The 23,962-nt window shown below is 34.5% G+C and overlaps 1 protein-coding gene across 1 annotated transcript; it reads right to left on the reverse strand.

The window, feature by feature from the left end:
• Positions 1 to 3,146: 3,146 nt before the first annotated feature.
• Positions 3,147 to 22,237, reverse strand: LOC128225970 (cytochrome P450 3A24-like). Its single transcript, XM_052935897.1, has 15 exons — positions 22,100 to 22,237; positions 21,762 to 21,859; positions 20,490 to 20,586; positions 19,313 to 19,365; positions 19,098 to 19,194; positions 18,012 to 18,128; positions 17,166 to 17,257; positions 10,173 to 10,321; positions 9,678 to 9,805; positions 9,399 to 9,480; positions 9,060 to 9,217; positions 7,735 to 7,823; positions 7,347 to 7,484; positions 4,954 to 5,116; positions 3,147 to 4,005 (listed from the first exon to the last, which is right to left on the reverse strand). Exons 2-15 carry the CDS (start codon positions 21,833 to 21,835, stop codon positions 3,922 to 3,924), a joined length of 1,521 nt encoding a protein of 506 aa, XP_052791857.1. The 5' UTR covers positions 21,836 to 21,859; positions 22,100 to 22,237; the 3' UTR covers positions 3,147 to 3,921.
• Between the last annotated feature and the right edge of the window lie 1,725 nt (positions 22,238 to 23,962).

The following is a 23,962-nucleotide window of genomic DNA, read 5'->3' on the forward strand; positions in this document are numbered from 1 at the left end:
TATTTATATGATTTTCAACGACGTCATTTCAAAAATGATGTTAAGAGCTCAAACAATTTTGTGCATTTTTCTGAAAAGAGTTATTAGCTGACTTCCAACTCCAGTTTAAGGTATATAATAAAATGAAAACTGTGGTTTCAGTGTAAGATAGCATTTTATTTCACTTCGTAAACACCCTAAGTCAAGGTTTCATTCGTGGCGCTGCTTGTGAAATATATCTCTTGGTGCTCACTCTGTGACATATATAGAGGATATTTGGTGAATTCAGTGTAATATCGTATTTTATTTCACGAGTGGTCGCAGAAAAAATATTTTCACGAGTGGAAAAATTATTTTCCTGTGACCAAGAGTTCCATATGAAAAAGTTCATACATAAATTGGTAAGTGTGTTCCTTTTTAATAGTTATAATTAATCGCAAAAAATGTTTTATCAAAATTATTGCATAATTTGATTTTGACATTTCTATATGTTTCGACCAAAGTGTCACTGCACTACACACGACAACATACGTGTACTTTTTCAAGTCAAGGGAAGCAAATCTTATAAACGATGGAAAAAATAGTCCCGAGTTGTCTGTACTGAGTGACATGATCAAATGTTATCATTTTACTCGATCCAGACTGAAAAGATCAAGTTATCATTCACCAATATTTTTCTTTCTTTCACCGATATGCATGAAATAAATTACGATCCAACACTGAAACAAACAATAATCCTCTAGATTAACTGGTGGCAATCCTTTAATAGTTCTTATATATTCTCTTGACTTTTTGAAATCATCATAGCATTGTCAACAGAGGTTATTTTCATATTGCCTTTACATTATAAATGATTTATTTTAATTTTTTACATTAATAACTCATTGCTTTTAGCTTCTAATATGTGTTGTTTGTGTTATGAAGTATTGTAAGATTTAATTTGTTGATCCCTGATATGTATTGCTTTGAAAATGGATACTTGTGGTTGCTATGGTAACTATTTATTGGTTACTGTCATCATTATCAAAACATTTAACCAAATATCACATTTGGTTATATGTTTAAAAAAATAGCTCTTAAACATGTTAAGACAAAATCAAAACAATATGTTTATCTGTATTGGTAACAAGCTCTGAATATTTCCAGTTATTTGATGAGATTCATAAAAATAGAAATCTAGACCAAATTGTATGACTTTAAGGATACTATAACAATGACATTCTGACTTCGATGATTTCAAATAATTTGGATTTGTCAATGCATACATTACATATTCGCTATTTTTTAAAACAATTTAAGTATGTTGTATTTTGTTGTTGCCATGGCAACATCTTTTATTTATTCGACGGTAGCTGGACATCTCAGTAGACAAATCAACAAGTTTTTCATTTTTTTCATTTGAAAGTCATAATACTAGCGAATCAAGATATCTTCAGTTTTCAATAATGAATAAAAAAAATACCAATTATTGTTTTGATCAACATATACTTTTCTTAAAAAATCATTTAGATGACCTTCACTGATGATAAAATGGTAAGGGTTTTCTTGTTTTATTTGTTTCCATTGAAAGGGAAATTAGTTAACATTTAGACACTTTGACGTCTTTTTTTATTTAAACAGCTCTTGTTCAACAACTGGTGTTTTTGAAATGTTGTTGATTTATAACAATAGACTCTTTTTTTACATGAAAGTAAAAGAATCCAATTGTGTGAGAGGAAAATGTTCATAAAAAAACCCAGAAATCGTGTTTCATACATAAGGGGTAATTACTCATAACATTTGGTGGAAATAATAAACAGACTAAAACTATTAATTGAATATACTTTTTCCGAATCTTTTATGAATAATTTAAGAGTTTGTATTGATGATAAGCTACTATATAAGGCTTTGAATAATAATGCTTAACTTTTTTGCTATTAACATGTTAAAACCATTGATATATTTATATATGTATATGCGCTTCCGTATTTATCAATTATTGCCGTGCCATGTATTGTATTATTGTAATGTGAATGAACTGTATATGTTCAAGTTAACTTTAAATGTTCTGTTCTGTTCTGTTCAAAATTGTTGAACTTTGAGAACTGACTAATTGGGAAAGGTGTTAAGTGTTTTGTTATTTTACTAAGTTTGGTAACTTTTTGGAATTATAGTGTGTATAGTGAGTATAGTGAGTATAGTGTGTATAGCTACAAGATGCAAAATAAACCGACTAAAACTATAAATTGAATATACTATTTCTAAATCTTTGGATAATTTAAGTGTTTTCTTGCACAACACTGAACCACTCTGGACTTAAATCACACCAGCAACAGAAGTGTTTTTATACTAATTCTTACCTTTTAAAGGGTATTTCTAAAGTGACTGCCTTAACTTTAGCAATTTGAGTAGTTTTTAATGCCTAGACTTTTATGATTTGAGTAGTTTTTAATGCCTGTAGTTTTGTATTTCTGGTAGCTTTTAATGCCAAGACTTTTGTATTTTGATTAGTTTTTAAGAGCTCTAGTTTGATCCCCTAATGTGTTTCATATTGTATTGAATTGTAATGTGGTTGCCATGGTATCATTTTATTTATCAATTATAGTTTAATTATGATTTTTACTAGAATGTTGTCACCAGCAAATAATATGTTATTTTTTTGTGTTTGATGTCTAACTCCAAATTACAAATTATATAAAGTCATGGGAAAAAATCAGGTTATCTTGTATTTTTTTCTCTAAAAATCTGCTCTTATGGATGCCTTCATAAAATATGATCGCCACTTATAACAAACCGTGGATCATTTGTCATAAAGACTGCCCATATGTGAACTATTAAAAGTTAGCCCTGCACCAAATTTAAATATCTGCATCATGTACATTTTTGGCAATGCAATTGATTTGGTAGTCATTTTGAAACAAAACATATCAATTTCGTATGAAGAAATTTCTGAAAAAAATGCAAATTCTTTTTGATTGATATCTGATAAAACTTCGTTATTAATTTCTCGGCACCTAAAAATTTAGAAAGGGTGTATGTATTATGCTTGAAAATTATTGAACATCAAGACGTAATAAAAAAGATATTTGGAAACACTTTATGTTTTGGTCCTTTAAAAGACGTTTTCACTGTGGAAGGCCCTTAATGGGTGTGCACTCCTCTCAATACTGAAAGTCCGAACAACAGAATCCTGTCTATGCTTTTATTTCATCATATAAAACTAATTCTAAATAAAAAAACAACAACTTATGACTGAGTATACAATCAATGAAAACTAATCGATATTAAAGGAAAGTGAAATCTTTAGCAAGATTGAAAACGTTGATGCTATACTATATAGAAAGAAATATTAACAGAAATGCACAAAAGAAAAAGCAAAACAATTAACTTAAATATATTTTCCACAATGCATCACTTTATAGGACCACGTTTGCATTGTATGTTCTTAATAGTAACAAATAGAGAAAATGAAACCAAATCTTCGAATGACCAGCGTATTGCAACTTTCGTAAAACTATTTTAACTGACCAATATGCATCCTATAAAAATAAACACACACTCTGTTCTGGATATTGTCATATCCTCAAAATATACATAGCTCAATACATTCTACAAGTCAAAATGCCGTATTACAACCACTGATGGTTGATATGCAATAATGATTATACTCTAAAGCATTACCTGTATTCCTTTGCTAGTGGCAATATTTGTCATAAATCAGATACTATCTGGTAAAAAGATACTGTAGAATAGAAGAAATTCGTCTATCTCGAAGGAATGTTACTCAAATAGCGGCAACTAACTTGCATAGATTACATCAATGGTTTTATCAATACTATACTTATGTCATATGATGTCTTGAAACTTGTTTAATAATGTATTGTAAAAAACGTTGCAAAACGCCCATGTTTGTTCGTTTCTTTATAAACGGTCACATTGTTTTTTGGTATTTCGGGATTGACGTCACTTCCTTCTTTCAAATCGCAGGTGTATGGGCTTCCCAGGTTTGTTGATGCCGCCAGATGCCTTATCAGAGGGCATCGGTACCTGTTGGTGAGACATATATACTCTTACTGGATTATATTTCGCTTTTCAATGGTGACTTGATATATAGTTTAACCATAAAGGCTTTTTTAGTTTTCCTATTACTGATGAATGTGTCCATCGTTACCTACTACGGGTGTCTTTAAATTAATTGTCAAACAGACGCAACTTTGACTATGCTGCTAAACATTATGTTAAACTAAGATTCGAATAGATAATTACGGGTCCGTCGTTTCATTGAGACAGTAAAATTAACTGGGTACTGTTGCATTAGACAAACTCAACATTCTTATTTAGCTGCATTGTTACAGAAATAAATAATCTGCTATCAACTATCATCATTTGGATATTGATCCACTGACGGTACTTACACACTTCTTAGAATACATTCTTTTAATATATGAATTCGATAATGGCTACAAGAGGAACACATTGCGCTTCTTTTGAATTGCATGTGTGACATAAAAAGTCATGTTGTTCCCGTATTTCTGCAAAAGGCTTATGATGGTCATCGCCACCTCTAATTATGTTCTCACACTGTACATCATTCATACATGAAGACTTGTGGAAGTATAATTCTCTGTATTTCTTAAAAAGGCTTATGATGGTCATCTTCACTTTTAAAAGTGTCATAATACTTAACATACATACCTGAAGTTGATCAGTCTTATTGACCATGTACCTCTACAGAAGGCTTATGATGGTCATGTTCATCCTCTTACTGTCATAAATCTATACATTGATCTGCATATATTCTTACGCTGAACATAACCGTAACATACCGTTTTGTGGATCATGTATTTCTGGAGAAGGCTTATGATGGTTACCTTCACTTCAAGCTGTGCCAAAATACTGTACATAACACTGTACAGACTCTTGTGGACTCTTTCTGCAAAAGGTTTGTCTTCTTCACCTTAAGCAGCGTCATAACACTATACATAACGTACATACCTGAAGTTGGTCCGTTTTGTGGATCCTGTATTTCTGGAGAAGGCTGATGATGGTCATCTTTACCTCTAGCTGCGCCAGCCTCATACCAATACAGTTTCTTGGACCAAGACCAAACGGCATGTAGGCATATTCGTTGATGCGGTCCTTGTTTTCGGGAGAAAACCTAGAATGTTTCCGAACATAATATATAATGATAACGAATTCCTCAAACCAACTCGATTTATATACTAGTATAATTTAGAAATGAAAAGGCACTAAACCCGGACAGAATAACTGTCCTGGCAAATTAAAAATATGTTAGTTCAATTTGATTGACAATAAATGTATGCTGAAAAAGAACTGATTTTCTAAAATTCCTTTCGCTTAGAATTCAATGCATTGCTACTCATATTTTCTGAAAATTCCATCGAAAATGTTTGATTGATAAAGGTTGTGTTTTTTTTTTAATAAAACCTTGGTTTTACGATATGTGGAGATGCCTTAAACTACCCCATTCTGACAGAAGAAAACACACATTTCAATGCACGCTTACTGGACAACTTGATGCGGTTAAAGTAGCACTCTTATTCAAAATGAGTACATACACATATATGACAAACATCAATTTTAAATGATTAACCTTTAACTTCTTACTAAATAATGCAGTAATGGAAAATATTAATAACTGATAAAAAATATTGTAATCGTGTAGCATGATTGGTGAATGTTAAAATATTTACTGTGGTCTACGATAGTCTCATAAGGTAGAAATAGCGTGTTTTATGCTCATTTCTTTCAAATTAAACTCGGTATCCTTCATAAGAACCATTGTTTTCGAATATATTCATCCGTTTTTGAACATTAAAACAGTATATGTTAATGTGGTTAATCTTATCTGGGTGTAAGAGTACATCTTTAAGTTATTCAAGCGTGGGAGCACAGCGTTTAGGTCGTGACTTCTATGGCCCCATTGTCATTTTATTCTGCACTGACCAAAAATGAAGTGGGCTAATGATATTTATATTTTTTTAAGCGGTAAATTTTAACACAAGGTTTTTAACCAGTTTTCAATAATTGTTATCGAAATAATTTCAAGGGAGTTCTTTTATCAAAGGGTCAGAAATATGAATTTTATTAGTTGACAGTTGCTTATTGTAGTTTGTTCAACTTAAAGAATATATAAACTTAATCTGAAAGCTTTCTGAAAATAGTCTTAAATACTTTGAATACCGATTTGCTGCCATTACATGATTATTTAACCTTGTAATGAGCCTGAAGGAAGCGTCCTTTAATATTTTCGTTTTGGCCTTTCTTTCAAATTGAAACTCATTTCATACGTTTGACCGAACCAGAGAGAAAAATAGTTCAAAATACACATACATGTTTATAATAAAATGTTACCATGTTTGTAAACGGTTATTTCGTAACTAACTCATTCTAATTGTTGATTTATTTGTTGCATGCAAGTTCATGTGGAGTATCTGATAAATAAACATTGGAAGACGGTATAAGTTTTGCATATTTCTATCATTTGCTATAAACAGTTCGTAATCTTTGCTTATTCATTATTTAGAATTTATGTTCATTTTAAAATGAACGAAATAAAGTTTCATATTTCTACCAAGAGAAGTTTGTGGTACTTAATGCAAATATTCCAAAAAACGTTACGACTGTAAGCCATACATTGGTGTTTGGTTTTTGTACCGAAGGTGGCGGAAAGCGTTCATTTTTTATTCCACTTAATATGACCCGAGAACAAATATATAATCGCGTAAAAATCGACGCAGCCGGACACCATATGCGAACAATATAGCTCAAAATAACATATTTCTATATATATACTCCTATTTCTTAAAAATATGGCCATTTAAAGCTGCGGTGAACAAAGCATAGCTACAGTTGTGTTTGTTTTGTAGGTTCTCATATAAATGCAAATTGTTGTACTTTATATGAAGCCTTATGTCAAGACAGACAACGATATCTGGCTTAGTCTTTGAAAACAAATACCGATATTGTAATTTGACAGTTTCAATTTTATTATATTTCACTGAAACGCAATATCTTTTAAGAGAAACTTTTGTTGTCAATTAAAACGATGAATACAATGACACACAATATTTTATAAAATCCAAATGTTAAAATCTATGAAACGGTCATAATCGCGATTTCAATAAAAAAACACAAGTAGTTTTGAATCAAGAAAGCTCGCTGATAACGCCCCGGCAACCCATGCATTTCTCTGTTTGTGCTCTAATGTAGACTATAGTATTTTGTCACTTTATGACAAAGTATTGCTTATTTAAAAAAATCTCAAATTACGTAATACCTATACTGCTAGTTCAAGCATGCCAACTTTATATTGCTTAACCTGTCAAACGTCATTTTCGTTAAGAAAAAAAAGGAAAAGGACCCACCTTTCCGGATCAAACTTGTTTGGCTCATCCCAATACTCTTCGGCAAAGTGCAGTATTGACGGACAATAGGTACAATCCATGCCCTTCTTGATTTTCAATCCATTGATTTCAATATCTTCAGATGCGTCTCTGTTTATTCTGTACAGAAAGAAAAACGCTAATTAAGCATCTTAAGAATGCATTACATGAAGGTAAATCATTACCTCTTTAAACAACGCAAGCATATGAGATTGAACATTTAAATCTCCAACAACGGTATTTCGAAGTGTTAACAATTTCAAACATAAAAAAATAATGATAGATGCATTCATTGCATCCGCAGAAGTATCGACAACTGATAAACTGGTTGTTTGATTGACTGGAGTCTTTATTCTGTTACACAAATTACCTTTGCACTATGGGGTGCACGCGCAGTGTCTCTGACATTACCATGTCCATGTAGCGCATGTTAAACACGTTATCGTAGGAGAGCTTACTCTGAAAATATTACAATGCATGTGCAAACGTTTGTAAGTTGGATATAGAAAGGAGCATTGCATACTATAGCAACTGAATTGATTTACATCGATTTACATGTATGAGCCGCATCACGCGGTTTTAGGCCTCTGGACATATATTTGCTATCACAGTGTTTTGAGGTATTTGAAGTAAATGACATTTCAGGAAGTAATTCTGAAAATGTCATGATGATGTCACCAAAATTGTGTATGAAACGTGAGACCATGTGTTTCGCATTTGATTACTAGATTTAGTTGAAACATATATATTTTTAAACGATTGTGAAACAAGTTATTTCAACATTATATCAATCATATTGTTGGTCGCACTGTACTAAATATGACGTCATTCACATGACGTCGTTATGAAAGAACAGTATTCAAATGAAGTGCAAAATTAACGTATCAATATTACAACTAGCTTATAATTTAAATTATTTTCTTAATACAGAATCTTTAAGGACATACACTTAGAATGAAATGATGATTCATTTTTGTTTTTTTAATACTTTGTGCCGATTTAAACAAGGACTATGAATGTAGTCAAAATATATCGGAACGAAATCCATGGTTGCTATGGAAACATGAGAAAACCAATGGTCATAAAGCTTCGAGAAAAGATTTGCCAATGACAATCCTTTTAAAAAAACTTTGTAAGATTGTAAATTGTTTATGAAAGGAGCAATGAATACTATAGCAACTGAATTGTTTTGCATCTTTAGTGTTGTTTCAGTATTTCAGGAACTACAGGGACAAACCCAGTCATAAACTTTTCATACGTTAACCAGCCCAACTGCGTTCACATCCATAATGACACCAGTCCCGCAATTTGTAAAGGTATACAAATGACATGATATTAGACATACATATTCGAATGGAATAATCGAATATCAATTATAAAGAAAACGTTTAGGAGGAGCAATCCTTTAGAGCAATAAACGTACACCAAGACATATGGTATTAATAGCTTCTTATTCATTGATAACGTTCATTGATACTTATGGTATACGTGAAACATTGTCAAAGCTACATTCCACCCGCTTATTAAGACAGCAATAAATTCACTAAGGTTAGGTGTTTAAAAAAGCGAATCATTTAACACATCCCAAGCTGATTTTGATCAATGGAATCTATGAGCATATGATTCATTAAACGCACACCTCGCCGATTTCTTGGTAAATGGAATCTATGAACGTGTGAATTATTTAACACATACCTCGCCGATTTCCTGGTCAATGGAATTTATGAGTTTTTCCTGGGCATCTGGATTCATTGCAAGTTCATAAAGCATCCATGCTATTGTTGAGGCAGTGGTGTCAAAGCCGGCCAACATAAAGACGATGGAGTTGGCAATGATCTCGGTATCTGTTAAACCTGGGAGAGGACAAATTTAAGATTTACATTTGACTTTTGATCAGCTACATGTATATTTGTATATATAGTTAATAAAACACCTACTATGCTATAGGTTTAAATACCTCTAGAGGTAAATCAAATGTACTTCGAATATTAATGTATTCACTATAGCATGCAATGCAACGGTATAAGATCGTACCTTGTGTTCGAGTTTCATTTGGTGTTTTCTCGTCTTCACCAATCTGGGCATTTACCATCAGTTGTAAAAGGTCTCTGTGTTTCTTGATAAAGTATATGCACGATAAATATAATCTCTATTAATAACAGTGAAAGCATATTTTACGGAAACTGATCATGAATCAACAAAGCAGTCTTCTCTTGATTGAGCATATTAATTGACAGTAAGAATAGATGCATTAAAATATTTTTTGCCCGAAAAGCTCAACAAGATTCTAAAGATGCAACGACTCGAACTTACCGAGCTACTGTTTTTTCTTTCGGCAATAAATGATTTTGAAGCATCAATGAAGAAATCGAGCGAGTCTTTTGGTACGAAATTCGTAGGAAACAGTTTTGGAAAAGCCCCCGCAATATCAGGAAAGAAGACTGAAACAGAAACGTATTTTGTCAATAAATATGTTTTGAAATACACCGATATCTTGAACAAACAAATAGATAAAAATCATACAGAACTCTTTTAAGCCAAAGCTGGTTTTAAAGACTACGTGCTTATTAATGTGTTGGAATTGTCTGGTGGCAATGCTAGCCACCTCTGACCCATGAGCTGAAGGTACGAGCCCATTTAATGTTATTTTTTACTACGGTCGAAAATGGCCACTTGTATTGGTTGATTCTCTGGATACGGACTTAATAGTGATTTACAAGTGTTTTATATTTTTATCGACATGGCTACTATTTGTTGCAAATCAATTATGAAAGAAATGAAAGTTCTGCACATTTAATACTGGTTTACCAAGAAAGAGAAACGTAGGGCTGACTGGGTTAAACGTCAAGGCGGCTTTGGCGTGTTTGTTAAACGGATTGTCAGGGTCTGTCTGGGCGCTGACTTCCGTTCCGAACCCAGTACTACATATAACGTCCATCGTGTATCCACGGACCGCGCTGAAAATACCCAGGAAAGGTTTGAGTAATATAATCGGAAATCACAAGAAATAAGCAAAGCTTTATTATTATAAGTGAATGAGCACCGGTAGTAAACGCACCAGCAGAAGTGTACTCCTCCAGAAGTTGGTTGCCAGGGGAACCGAGATGACGTCACTTTTGCGGTATGGGTACAAGTATGCGAAACGTAGGAATGTTTTCTATCGAAATCAAATCGAAAGAAACACACAAAAGCACGTTCGATCCGTTTTTGTTATAATACAAGTTGGTCGTTCAGTTTGACATTAAAGGGCCTAAATGCATAGACTTCGTGAGCCATTCCATGGATCGGACTGTTGGCTTTTGCGGATGTTGAGTGTGTTATACATACAAATGCATACATTTTATCACAGCAATTATCTTACGATCTCTTTTTCAAATACATATTTTAGCGATGTCGTGATGTATACTTCTTAATGAATAATTTGTATTGGTAAGTCTGGTAAAGTTTATTGGATGTTTGTAAATGAAACCCTGTGTGACACTCCCTTAACATTCTGTTGTAAGTGAAACCCAAAGTGTGACACTCCCATAACATTCAATTGTAAGTGAAACCCAGTGTGACACTCCCTTAACATTCAAATGTAAGTGAAACCCAGTGTGACACTCCCTTAACATGCAAATGTAAGTGAAACCCAGTGTGACACTCCCTTAACAATAAACTGTAAGTGCAACCCAGTGTGACACTCCCTTAACATTCTGTTGTAAGTGAAACCCAAAGTGTGACACTCCCTTAACATTCTGTTGTAAGTGAAACCCAAAGTGTGACACTCCCTTAACATTCAATTGTAAGTGAAACCCAGTGTGACACTCCCTTAACATTCAAATGTAAGTGAAACCCAGTGTGACACTCCCTTAACATTCAATTGTAAGTGAAACCCAGTGTGACACTCCCTTAACATTCAATGGTAAGTGAAACCCAGTGTGACACTCCCTTAACATTCAATTGTAAGTGAAACCCAGTGTGACACTCCCTTAACATTCTGTTGTAAGTGAAACCCAAAGTGTGACACTCCCTTAACATTCAATTGTAAGAGAAACCCAGTGTGACACTCCCTTAACATTCAAATGTAAGTGAAACCCAGTGTGACACTCCCTTAACATGCAAATGTAAGTGAAACCAAAAGTGTGACACTCCCTTAACATTCAATTGTAAGTGAAACCCAGTGTGACACTCCCTTAACATTCAAATGTAAGTGAAACCCAGTGTGACACTCCCTTAACATTCAATGGTAAGTGAAACCCAGTGTGACACTGCCTTAACATTCAATTGTTAGTGAAACCCAGTGTGACACTGCCTTAACATGCAAATGTAAGTGAAACCAAAAGTGTGACACTCCCTTAACATTCAATTGTAAGTGAAACCCAGTGTGACACTCCCTTAACATTCAAATGTAAGTGAAACCCAGTGTGACACTCCCTTAACATTCAATGGTAAGTGAAACCCAGTGTGACACTGCCTTAACATTCAATTGTTAGTGAAACCCAGTGTGACACTCCCTTAACATGCAAATGTAAGTGAAACCCAGTGTGACACTCCCTTAACATGCAAATGTAAGTGAAACCCAGTGTGACACTCCCTTAACATTCAAATGTAAGTGAAACCCAGTGTGACACTGCCTTAACATTCAAATGTAAGTGAAACCCAGTGTGACACTGCCTTAACATTCAATGGTAAGTGAAACCCAGTGTGACACTCCCTTAACATTCAATTGTTAGTGAAACCCAGTGTGACACTGCCTTAACATTCAATTGTTAGTGAAACCCAGTGTGACACTCCCTTAACATTCAAATGTAAGTGAAACCCAGTGTGACACTCCCTTAACATTCAATGGTAAGTGAAACCCAGTGTGACACTGCCTTAACATTCAATGGTAAGTGAAACCCAGTGTGACACTGCCTTAACATTCAATTGTTAGTGAAACCCAGTGTGACACTCCCTTAACATTCAAATGTAAGTGAAACCCAGTGTGACACTCCCTTAACATTCAAATGTAAGTGAAACCCAGTGTGACACTGCCTTAACATTCAATGGTAAGTGAAACCCAGTGTGACACTGCCTTAACATTCAATGGTAAGTGAAACCCAGTGTGACACTCCCTTAACATTCAATGGTAAGTGAAACCCAGTGTGACACTCCCTTAACATTCAATTGTTAGTGAAACCCAGTGTGACACTGCCTTAACATTCAATTGTTAGTGAAACCCAGTGTGACACTCCCTTAACATTCAAATGTAAGTGAAACCCAGTGTGACACTCCCTTAACATTCAATGGTAAGTGAAACCCAGTGTGACACTGCCTTAACATTCAATGGTAAGTGAAACCCAGTGTGACACTGCCTTAACATTCAATGGTAAGTGAAACCCAGTGTGACACTCCCTTAACATGCAAATGTAAGTGAAACCCAGTGTGACACTGCCTTAACATTCAATTGTTAGTGAAACCCAGTGTGACACTCCCTTAACATTCAATTGTAAGTGAAACCCAGTGTGACACTCCCTTAACATTCAAATGTAAGTGAAACCCAGTGTGACACTGCCTTAACATTCAATTGTTAGTGAAACCCAGTGTGACACTCCCTTAACATTCAAATGTAAGTGAAACCCAGTGTGACACCCTCTTAACATTCAATTGTTAGTGAAACCCAGTGTGACACTCCCTTAACATTCAATGGTATGTGAAACCCAGTGTGACACTCCTTAACATTCAATGGTAAGTGAAACCCAGTGTGACACTCCCTTAACATTCAATTGTAAGTGAAACCCGGTGTGACACTCCCTTAACATTCAATTGTTAGTGAAACCACAAGTGTGACTCCCCCTTAACAATAAATTGTAAGTGAAACTCAAAGTGTGACACTCCCTTAACATTCAATTGTTAGTGAAACCACAAGTGTGACACCCCCTTGTTATTCTTGGTCTTGCGATATTCTGTCGTGTGCTTGTTTGAAAGATGGCCGCTATTTTTATTATTTGCTTTCCGGAGATGTATATAATAATTTATAATATGTTTACCGGAGATGATTATAGAGATTTATTATATGATTTTCGGAGATGTTTATAGAGATTTATATATTCTTTCCGGAGATGTTTATTGATATTCTTTCCGGAGATGATTATAGAGATTTATGATATTCTTTCCGGAGATGATTATAGAGATTTATAATATTCTTTCCGGAGATGATTATAGAGATTTATGATATTCTTTCCGGATATGTTTATAGAGATTTATGATATTCTTTCCGGAGATGATTATAGAGATTTATGATATTCTTTCCGGAGATGATTATAGAGATTTATGATATTCTTTCCGGATATGTTTATAGAGATTTATGATATTCTTTCCGGAGATGATTATAGAGATTTATGATATTCTTTCCGGAGATGATTATAGAGATTTATAATATTCTTTCCGGATATGTTTATAGAGATTTATGATATTCTTTCCGGAGATGATTATAGAGTTTTATGATATTCTTTCCGGAGATGATTATAGAGATTTATGATATTCTTTCCGGATATGATTATAGAGATTTATGATATTCTTTCCGGATTTTCTTTCCGGATATGTTTATAGAGATTTATAATATTCTTTCCGGAGATAATTATAGAGATTTATGATATTCTTTCCGGATTTTCTTTCCGGATATGATTATAGAGATTTATAATATTCTTTCCGGATATGTTTATAGAGATTTATGATATTCTCTCCGGGGATGTTTATAGAGATTTATGATATTCTTTCCGGAGATGTTTATAGAGATTTATGATATTCTTTCCGGATTTTCTTTCCGGATATGATTATAGAGATTTATAATATTCTTTCCGGATATGTTTATAGAGATTTATGATATTCTTTCCGGAGATGATTATAGAGATTTATTATATGCTTTTCGGAGATGATTATAGAGATTTATGATATTCTTTCCGGAGATGATTATAGAGATTTATGATATTCTTTCCGGATATGTTTATAGAGATTTATGATATTCTCTCCGGATATGTTTATAGAGATTTATAATATTCTCTCCGGGGATGTTTATAGAGATTTATGATATTCTTTCCGGATATGTTTATAGAGATTTATGATATTCTTTCCGGATATGTTTATAGAGATTTATGATATTCTTTCCGGAGATGTTTATAGAGATTTATGATATTCTCTCCGGATATGTTTAAAGAGATTTATGATATTCTTTCCGGAGATGATTATAGAGATTTATTATATGCTTTTCGGAGATGATTTTAGAGATATATGATATTCTTTCCGGAGATGATTATAGAGATTTATGATATTCTTTCCGCATATGTTTATAGAGATTTTTGATATTCTCTCCGGAGATATTTATAGAGATTTATGATATTCTCTCCGGAGATGTTTTTAGAGATTTATGATATTCTCTCCGGAGATGTTTATAGAGATTTATGATATTCTCTCCGGAGATGTTTATAGAGATTTATGATATTCTCTCCGGAGATGTTTATAGAGATTTATGATTTTCTTTCCGGATATGTTTATAGAGATTTATGATATTCTCTCCGGAGATGTTTATAGAGATTTATGATTTTCTTTCCGGATATGTTTATAGAGATTTATGATATTCTCTCCGGAGATGTTTATAGAGATTTATTACATGCTTTTCGAAGATGTTTATAGATATTTATTATATGCTTTCCGGTGATGTTTATAAATATTTATTTTATGCTTTCCGGCGATTTGTAGAGATTTATCAGTAAAATAATATGATAATTCACTGTTTTAAGGTTTTAGTCTGCTCTTTATAATACTTTTAAATGAAAAAAAAACAGCGCGCTCAGGACAGGGACACAATTTTAACGACGTCTTTCATGAACACGTTGTTGTAAGCAATTTTGCGAGCTAAAATTGAATGTCTTCTTATCGATTTAAAAGTAAAAAAATTGTTTGCAGTGTAAGATTGCTTTATATTTCAATTCTGGAACACCAAATGTGTATATTGGTATACTGTATATACGCATTTATTGAATATACCCCACTCGTCAAATATACCTTTGGTGCTAACTCGGTGAACTATATTACGATCTTACAGCGAAGAAAACATTTAATATCCTCTTTGTAATTGATTGTTTTGAATATTTTTATCCCACACATAAGGCCCCCACACGTATAGGTTGATACAAAAAAGATGTTTTTATTTAAATGCAATATCGTGTTAAACTCATTTGACTTATATGCATGGGCAAATTTGTGGCCACGTAGCCAATAAAAATACAATAAAAAATAAAACAACATTTATAAAGGCTCATTTGTTATAATATGTACCTTAATAAATGCCTTTTAGTTTGTATCTTTAAAGTCAAAGGTGTTAAATATAATCATACATTGGCATGAACAACAACATTTTTTAAGCCATCCTTTATTGTGCGCAATTATAATTATGCTGAAAATTCAAAAATCGCTTTATTTCGCCCCACCGCGCTACCCGGATTTCCCGGTCTAGGAGAACGTGTATCCTTGAGCCCGATTCAAAGCTTTGTTGTGGATTGTGTTAATTGTCAGCGTATGCTTTGGATCATTGTGGCTTTTAAAAGTTCATAGTGGGATTTTGCATTTGTGTTCTCATGTATAATGCAAATAAGATAGCTAGGAGCATGAGATAGCTAGGATCATGAAATAGCTAGGAACATGAGATATCTTAGAACATGAGATAGTTAGGAGTATGAGATAGCTAGGAGCATGAGACAGCTAGGATTATAAGATAGCTAGGAGCATGAGATAGCTAGGATCAAAAGATAGCTAGGACCATGAGATAGCTTAGAAAATGAGATAGTTAGGAGAATGGTATAGCTAGGAACATGAGATAGCTAGGAGCATGAGATAGCATGAAACATGAGATAGCTAGGCGCATGAGGTAGCTAGTAGCATGAGATAGCTTGGAACATGAGATAGCTAGGAGCAAGAGATAACTTGGAACATGAGATAGTTTGGAACATGAGATAGCTAGGAACATAAGATAGCTAGGAACATGAGATAGCTAGGAACATAATATAGCAAGGATACTGAGATAGGAGCATAGTCAAGCTAGGAAGATGAGATAGCTAGGAGTATGAGATAGCTAGGAGCATGAGATAGCTTGAAACATGAGATAGTTAGGAGAATGAGAAAGCTAGGAACGTGAGCTAGCTAGGAGCATGAGATAGCTAGGAGCATGAGATAGCTTAAATCATGAGATAGCTTAGAACATAAGATAGCTTGGAGCATGGGATAGCTCAGAGAATACGGTAACTAGAAGCATGAGATATCTAGGTGATGAGATAGCTAGGATACTGAGATAGCTATGAGCATGAGAAGGCTAGGAGCATGAAATAGCTAGGATGTGGAGATAGCTAGGAACATGAGATAGCTAGGAGCATGAGACATCTAGGAGCATGAGATGGCTAGGAGCATGAGACATCTAGGAGCATGAGATGGCTAGGAGCATGAGACATCTAGGAGCATGAGATGGCTAGGAGCATGAGATTGCTAGGAGCATGAGATTGCTTGGAGCATGCCAGAGCTTGGATCATAATATAGCAAGGAGAATGAGATAACTAGGAGCATTAGACTGAGATAGCTAGGAGCATAGTCAAGCTAGGAAGATGAGATAGCTAGGAGCATGAGATAGCTAGGAGCATGGGATAGCTGGGAGCATGAGATAGCTAGGAGCATAGTCAAGCTATGAAGATGAGATAGCTTGGATCATGAGATGGCTATGGTCATAAGATAGCTTAGATCTTGAGATTGCTAAGAATATTAGATTGCAAGGAGCATGAGATAGCTACTTACGAGTCAATGTCGAAACCCTCCGGACACTCCTGAATTTTTTTGTCGAGAACTTCATGGAAAACGTCGAGACATCTTTGCAAATATGGACCCATCTACAGAAATAAGAAAATATCCTAAACTACTATACATAAATAACATCACAAAGCGGAAAAGCATATTTATATTTAACTGACATACATTAAACACGGTATAGTTCGAGTTCTAGAACACGATAACACTTGTCTGTACTGTCAAACCGGACGAGACAAAATTGAAATGCATAATTTAATGGCCATGAACGGCGTAGTAACCAAAAATAAATAGCATTACTATTGTTTCAATTGTAGCAAGCGGAATTTCGGTACCACGTTTTTCAAAGTACATGCTCAAGTTGTATAGCTCTGTAAGGCGCTTTTTAGGGCGAAGTAAAAGTATTGGCAACCTATTATTGACTTTCTAAATTTACTAGAATAAAGTAACTTTGAAAGCGAAAACAATTTGATTCTTAAATAATAAAATGACAACAATTAAAAAAAAATTTGGAAAAAAATTAAAAAAATTAAGGGACAGCTCCCTTCTTTTTTATTTACAATTTAATTAATTGTTTGAGGTAAGCAACATGATCTTTCCAAATATTTCTGGATAATTTAAGCAGATTGCCTATTTTTGGTAGTTTTATTTCTTTGAGCACTAAATAACAACATTGAACGCATTGAAGCAGTTAAATCCAAAAGTGGGCAATTTTGTGACGACAACTGAGCATTACTTATGCATTTGTTACATGCGCTTTGCATCCATCTAATGAACTGGAACATCACACATGCCTTGCATCCCGCTAGTGAACCTTAAACTTAAACATAGACTCACATGTCTCATTTTCCCGGAAGTAAAAGTTGGACTGAGGGTGTGCCTTATGTTCCTCCACGTGTGTCCCTCGGCAAGAGAAACAGCTGACTTCCAAAACTCAGGTAAGTTTATCATTTGCTGAAAAACAAATTAAGAAATAGATGACATGGCAAGTTTCAAAACAACAGGTGGGATGAAACCGAAATTAAACCCCTCTGTAAACTTTAATAATGCATATATGGAAGACTGCTGGACTCTTGGGACCATTCTTACGAACAGTCTCAAATTAAGTCACAGACTCAAAAAAGGATGTTCCATTTCGAAAAGATATTAAATTCAACAAATGTCATCATCAAAACTCGACTAGAATGTGAGTTACAATAAACACATATATGCAGTTTTTCCACTTAAGTCAAGCTGGTCATCATTTCCCAGAGTCATCTATATTATGCAAAATTAAACACGATTACAGAAGGATTGGATATCGGAATCTATGTTATGTATATCCCGTTCTTAAAATAGCATTAAAAAACACCAGGACTAGACACCAGATGCGTCAATTGCAAGGAAAAAGAAAAAAAAAATCCCATCCGAGATTTACTAGGCTAGTCTTCCACGTGAATTCCAGTTAATGTATGAATAGTTTTTGTATATTTTCTGTACCAATTACATGACTTTCAAACGCGTAATATAAAAACGTAAAATTGGAAAGCATTGTGCGCTTGTTTTAAACGGGTAAACTAAGCGGAAACAACGACAAAATATTATCTGAATCATGTAAAATGATCATCGGCCTCATACTAGCTCGTAATTACGAGTCTAGGCTTGTTTTGTGGAAATACTGGATTGGCCTAATTTAAGACCATCTGATGTCAAGCCCCTATAGCCTTCTACTCTATGTGCAATATTTCAAAACTATTGTAAAACAACAGTCAACATGCTGCGTATTGTATATTGTCCACAACGGCTTTCAGTCTGAGTGAGCCGCGTATTACCTACATTTGTTCTGAAGAAGTATGCAATATATGAGGAAACGTATGAACAAGACATTCCTTATGAAAATGAAACTTACAAATATTTTGAATTGGGCCTGATTTATTCACTCACCGATCTGTTGGTGAATTTGTCGAACTGCTTCACTGTGATTTGTTTGATGATTTCAGGGTCACTGATCACCAATGTTGGCCTGTTTCCCGTGTAGGTCCTAAGGAAATAGATTGTTTACTAAATTACTATAATTAAAAAAAAATATATATATTGCATTGAATGTGAGTATAATGTAGTTTAAACTACTGTACGAATCACTATAATTAGGTAATTACCCGAAAGTTTTTCCATATTTCTTGTAATCCTGTAAGTCAAGGTATCCAATACCCTGAAATATTTATCATGGAAAGTTACAAGGTATTGTTTAAAATAGTAACACTCTTTGTCATTCCCTTTTACCAATACAAAAATTGGTCCGACATTTAAAATGAGGTTATTTCTTAAAGTTACACTCGTATTATAAGAATCAATACATAGACATGTATAACAAACATTAATTGTTAGTAATAAACCTCTAACTACTTACTGGTCAATGCATTGATGGGAAAAAAAAACTGATAACAAGATTGTAACCGTGTATTCATTAGCTCGAAATGCACAAATAGTAAATGACTGGTGAGTGCGAAAAGATTTACAGTGATCAACTATCGTCTCATAAGGTAGAAATACCGTGTTTCCTGCATCTTTTTTTCCAATAAAGCATAGAATCCATGTTAGCGAAAATATCTCAATCTCTTTATTGTCGGTTGACGAGCTGTGCAAGCTGATTTAGATCAGTTTAAATTGTATAAATAGTATATGGTATCTTGCCAAACCGACCTTTCAAGGGTGCAATACAAATTTACATTTAGATTTACCTACTAAGTATATTACAAAAATATTTGAGATATTTTGGCGCATTTTAACTAGGGAAATCGTTGCTTCATATCTATTCATTGAAAAATTCATTAAAAAATGTTAATTAGTTTTAACTAATAATGCATTTAAACCAAAAAATAATAGCTCTCCTTTAAAGACATTGTATCTTTATTATGTTTTTTTGTAAATAAATGGCGGTGTTTGTGATATTGAGAGTGAAATGTTTGTCTAGTGAATAGATGGGGCTTTTATTATAACTCATATTTACCAACTTTTCAATGTGCAAGTATGCCTTATTCAATAGCTTTAAAAACTGTTTATATACACTTTAGAATAGATTAATAAACAACTTTTCAGAGGTGTAAGTTAAAGAATAAACAAAACAATTTAGGTATCGATTCTAATTTAAGAGATGAATGTGTCCTTACCACCTTTGTTACTATTTATAATATCGAAGATTGATTTTTAAAGAGAATGTCATTTTTATTTAACTTATGAACAAATTAGTTCAAGTAAATGATTAAAAGCAGTAGTGTGGTTACTCATATGGTAAATTTATATTGATAATACGGTTTCAAATATGGCCGCTTTTACCTTTTTAACAATGTCAACCATGTCCCCTAGAAAGAAGAAGGTCTTCCTCTGTTTGATTCCCATCCTTTTGAAGTAGCTTTGTTTGTACCAGGTGTACCTACACGTTAAAAAACAGTCAGTATCATTGTATCAGCCGAAACCCGTTGGCTCGAACTCGCTTGTCTCGAATTCCTCGTTGGCTCGAGATAGATGAAAGGACCGATTCCTCTATTATAACTGAAGGTAAACCTTCCCGCTTGGCTCGAATTTTCCGAGGCTCGAGGTATTTTCGCCGGTCCCTGGGAGTTCGAGCGAACGGGGTGCGACTGTACGTTTAATAGCTTATAACATTCCTTTGAATGACAACTTAGATTTCGATACGTGTTAAGACAATATATAAACACTCAGATACTGTCAGTCATTGTTATGGCACAATATATGGTTAAGATATCAATCACAATTTTGAGACACATAATGGTGTGAAGGAGGTGAACTTCTGTTATTTCTTTCAGTGGCGTATGATCTGACGTTTTATACCACCTGTACAATTTAGTGACATGTTACATGAAGGTGTGCATTTCTTCCTCATACTTACATTAGATAACACCCCTTACAAATATATTCAACTAAAAACAGGCCTTTTAATGCTCTGAATTTTTCAAAACTTCTTAAGCTTAACAGGCTTAAGTCGCTTATTTCAATAAGCCGAAATATATACTGAAATTGGATTTTGATACGTGAAAAATGGTTTATTGTGATAAAATCTCAAAGAAGTAAATATTACGCAAATTATTGAAAAACAAAAATATTGAGCTTAATATCTTAATCCTGTGATAAGGGAATAATAAGTTTCGAGAAGGAGATGTTCTGACATTCTTAAAACGGATTCTTTAAATAATACGTGTGATCGTAATAAGGACTGGCATCTTGTTTAAATCTGAAGAAGAAAAAGAATGATTTCATCGTTTGGTTCGTGTGTCAGTCAATAAGAAAAAGGTCATATGGCACTTAAGGAAATTGCAGGAGTTATTTCCCTTAAAACCTAGAAATATACATCAATCGGTGTTGGGGAGTCCGCCTAATCCTGGCTTAATCTCAAGTCGAATTGATCGGTTGTCGCTGACCCTTAAAATTGGGTCTACACCAGATTCTCTGGTCTCCTCCACACCACAAGACCACAATTTTATTACATGGTACCAACCAACAATAGTTGATAGCATAATTGTGTCAGTAACGTACTTTTAGATCATATAAGTTTATAAGACAACGCTTAAATGTAAAGAATTTACTTACAAACAGACAGTCAACAGGAAGAAGACAATGGTAGCGGCCCATCTTGGTAGATCAAATAGTCCTAGTATATCCATTGTAGGCGTATCCTGTACCGGCCTCTTTTTGAAATATGAAATAGAGACTACACTTCAGAGATTTCAAATAAATTGAGTTTTAAAACCAACGTAGTAGAAATATGTCACCATACTGTTATCCTCGCATTGACGTTTATCTAAGCTATATATATTTCGACGTATTTCGACGTGTATGCTGAAAAGTATTTATGAACTGATTGTAATACAACGATCGATAGTGAAAATAAAGAAGAAATTTAGCAAGAAAAATTGACAATCACTTACCTTGTATATGAAATTGATTATTAATAATTATTATTCTATTTTATAAATAGATACGCAATTCCTTCTGCATATATCATTGCACAACTTATGAACTGTTCTGCTCGCAATCGTTGACATTGATGGCTTTATACCTCGGCGCGTATGACTCACTAATAATGAAATATGGGCATTCATTGCAAGTTCACCAAAGCTCAACTGGGCAAAATAAAACGCAGTCATTATTTTCACTTAAGATTTCACTGCTTTCGCTCTTCATATTAATAGGAAAAATGATTTGATTAAGGGGAAGGGAGGGAAGGGGGAGGGGAGGGGAGGGAGGGAGGGAGGGAGGCAGGAAGGGAGGGAGGGAGGGAGGGAGGCAGGCAGGAAGGCAGGAAGGCAGGAAGTAAGGCAGGCAGGGAGGCAGGAAGTAAGGGAGGAGGGAGGAAGACAGGAAGGCAGGGAGGAAGGCAGGAAGGCAGGAAGGAAGGAAGGAAGGAAGGCAGGAAGGCAGGAAGGAAGTAAGGAAGGAAGGCAGGAAGGAAGTAAGGAATGCAGGAAGGCAGGAAGGAAGGAAGGAAGAGGAAGGAATGCAGGAAGGCAGGAAGGAAGGAAGGAAGGAAGGCAGGAAGGCAGGAAGGAAGGAAGGAAGGAAGGCAGGCAGGAAGGAAGGCAGGCAGGAAGGAAGGAAGGAAGGAAGGAAGGAAGGAAGGAAGGAAGGAAGGAAGGAAGGAAGGAAGGAAGGAAGGAAGGAAGGAAGGAAGGAAGGAAGGAAGGAAGGAAGGAAGGAAGGAAGGAAGGAAGGATTATGTATTTATAGACTTGCGATATACGGCACCGCCATATGGATATTGATGATGATTGAATGTAAACATCTTGTGAAAATGACAGAGACTACTCAATAAAACATATTTGTTGAAGACTGTTTGTCGATATATTCTGCAAGCAGTTGAAGCTACGTGTGGTTATTTGTTATAGTTATGCATTATATCTGATGAGTTTATGTTATTATTTAATGTAGTAGATATACAAAAAATAATTTTAATATATCTGTATCGTCGTTGAAACAGTCGGGCGGTCCTCTTTTTGTGTCTGATATCTTGCAATTCGCAAATATGGCCTAGGTCAATATGTAGCGCAATGGCCTATACTCCAAAATTATCTATTAGTAAGCTAACATTACGTTGGAAGTTTACTTGTTGCAGTTCATACCTTATAAGGTAATTCCAATAAGATTTTAGGCTACATATATGTTTGTTGTTTAACAATAACACGTATCTCTAATATATTAATGTTATTTGTAAATGTGGTATATGTATATTTATAGGTAGCGTCGGGCAGCTCTTTTTACGTGTGATTTCTTGCAATTGTCAAATATGGCCGAGGTCAATATTAAGCGCGATGCCCTGTAATTTGTACAATCTAAGTTAACATCAAGCCAGTTGGTATTTGCGATACAAACCTTTTAAGGTAGATCGCGTTTAACGGGATAAATTCCTTATTTGGTCTATACAACGCGTGTTATGTACACATACTACACGATAGCAAAATGTCGGTAATCGTTTTAGCTCCGTTGTTTATATGTAGCTTCTATTCTAGCTCAAGGTCAACATACAGGGGCGGTCCAGGACGTTTAACGTTACAGGGGGCGAAACTTTGGCTTGGAACCTTTTGACGTTCGACCCTCCCTCAGAACAAGAATATATGCGGTTTAAAATGAAGCCAGGTGGGTTTGGGAAGAGAGCGTACGTTCTCTGTTGCACTTCCAAAGTGCGCCCCGTCTTACGCGAACTCCGGAATCCGCCCCTGTTTAATATATATATATATATATACCATAACATGCTTGTTAAAAGATACATAATACAATAGGTGATCAGAAATTTT

The sequence above is a fragment of the Mya arenaria genome, chromosome 1 (assembly GCF_026914265.1).
Source record: "Mya arenaria isolate MELC-2E11 chromosome 1, ASM2691426v1".
Taxonomy (NCBI): Eukaryota; Metazoa; Mollusca; class Bivalvia; order Myida; family Myidae; genus Mya; species Mya arenaria.

Coding starts and splice junctions, on each gene's coding strand:
- LOC128225970 (XM_052935897.1), bottom strand. CDS start 21,835: ATGGATATACTAGGACTATTTGATCTACCAAGATGGGCCGCTACCATT. Junction 20,587..21,761: donor TTCCTGTTGACTGTCTGTTT/GTAAGTAAATTC, acceptor TTTAACGTGTAG/GTACACCTGGTACAAACAAA. Junction 9,806..10,172: donor CCCTACGTTTCTCTTTCTTG/GTAAACCAGTAT, acceptor TTTCTGTTTCAG/TCTTCTTTCCTGATATTGCG.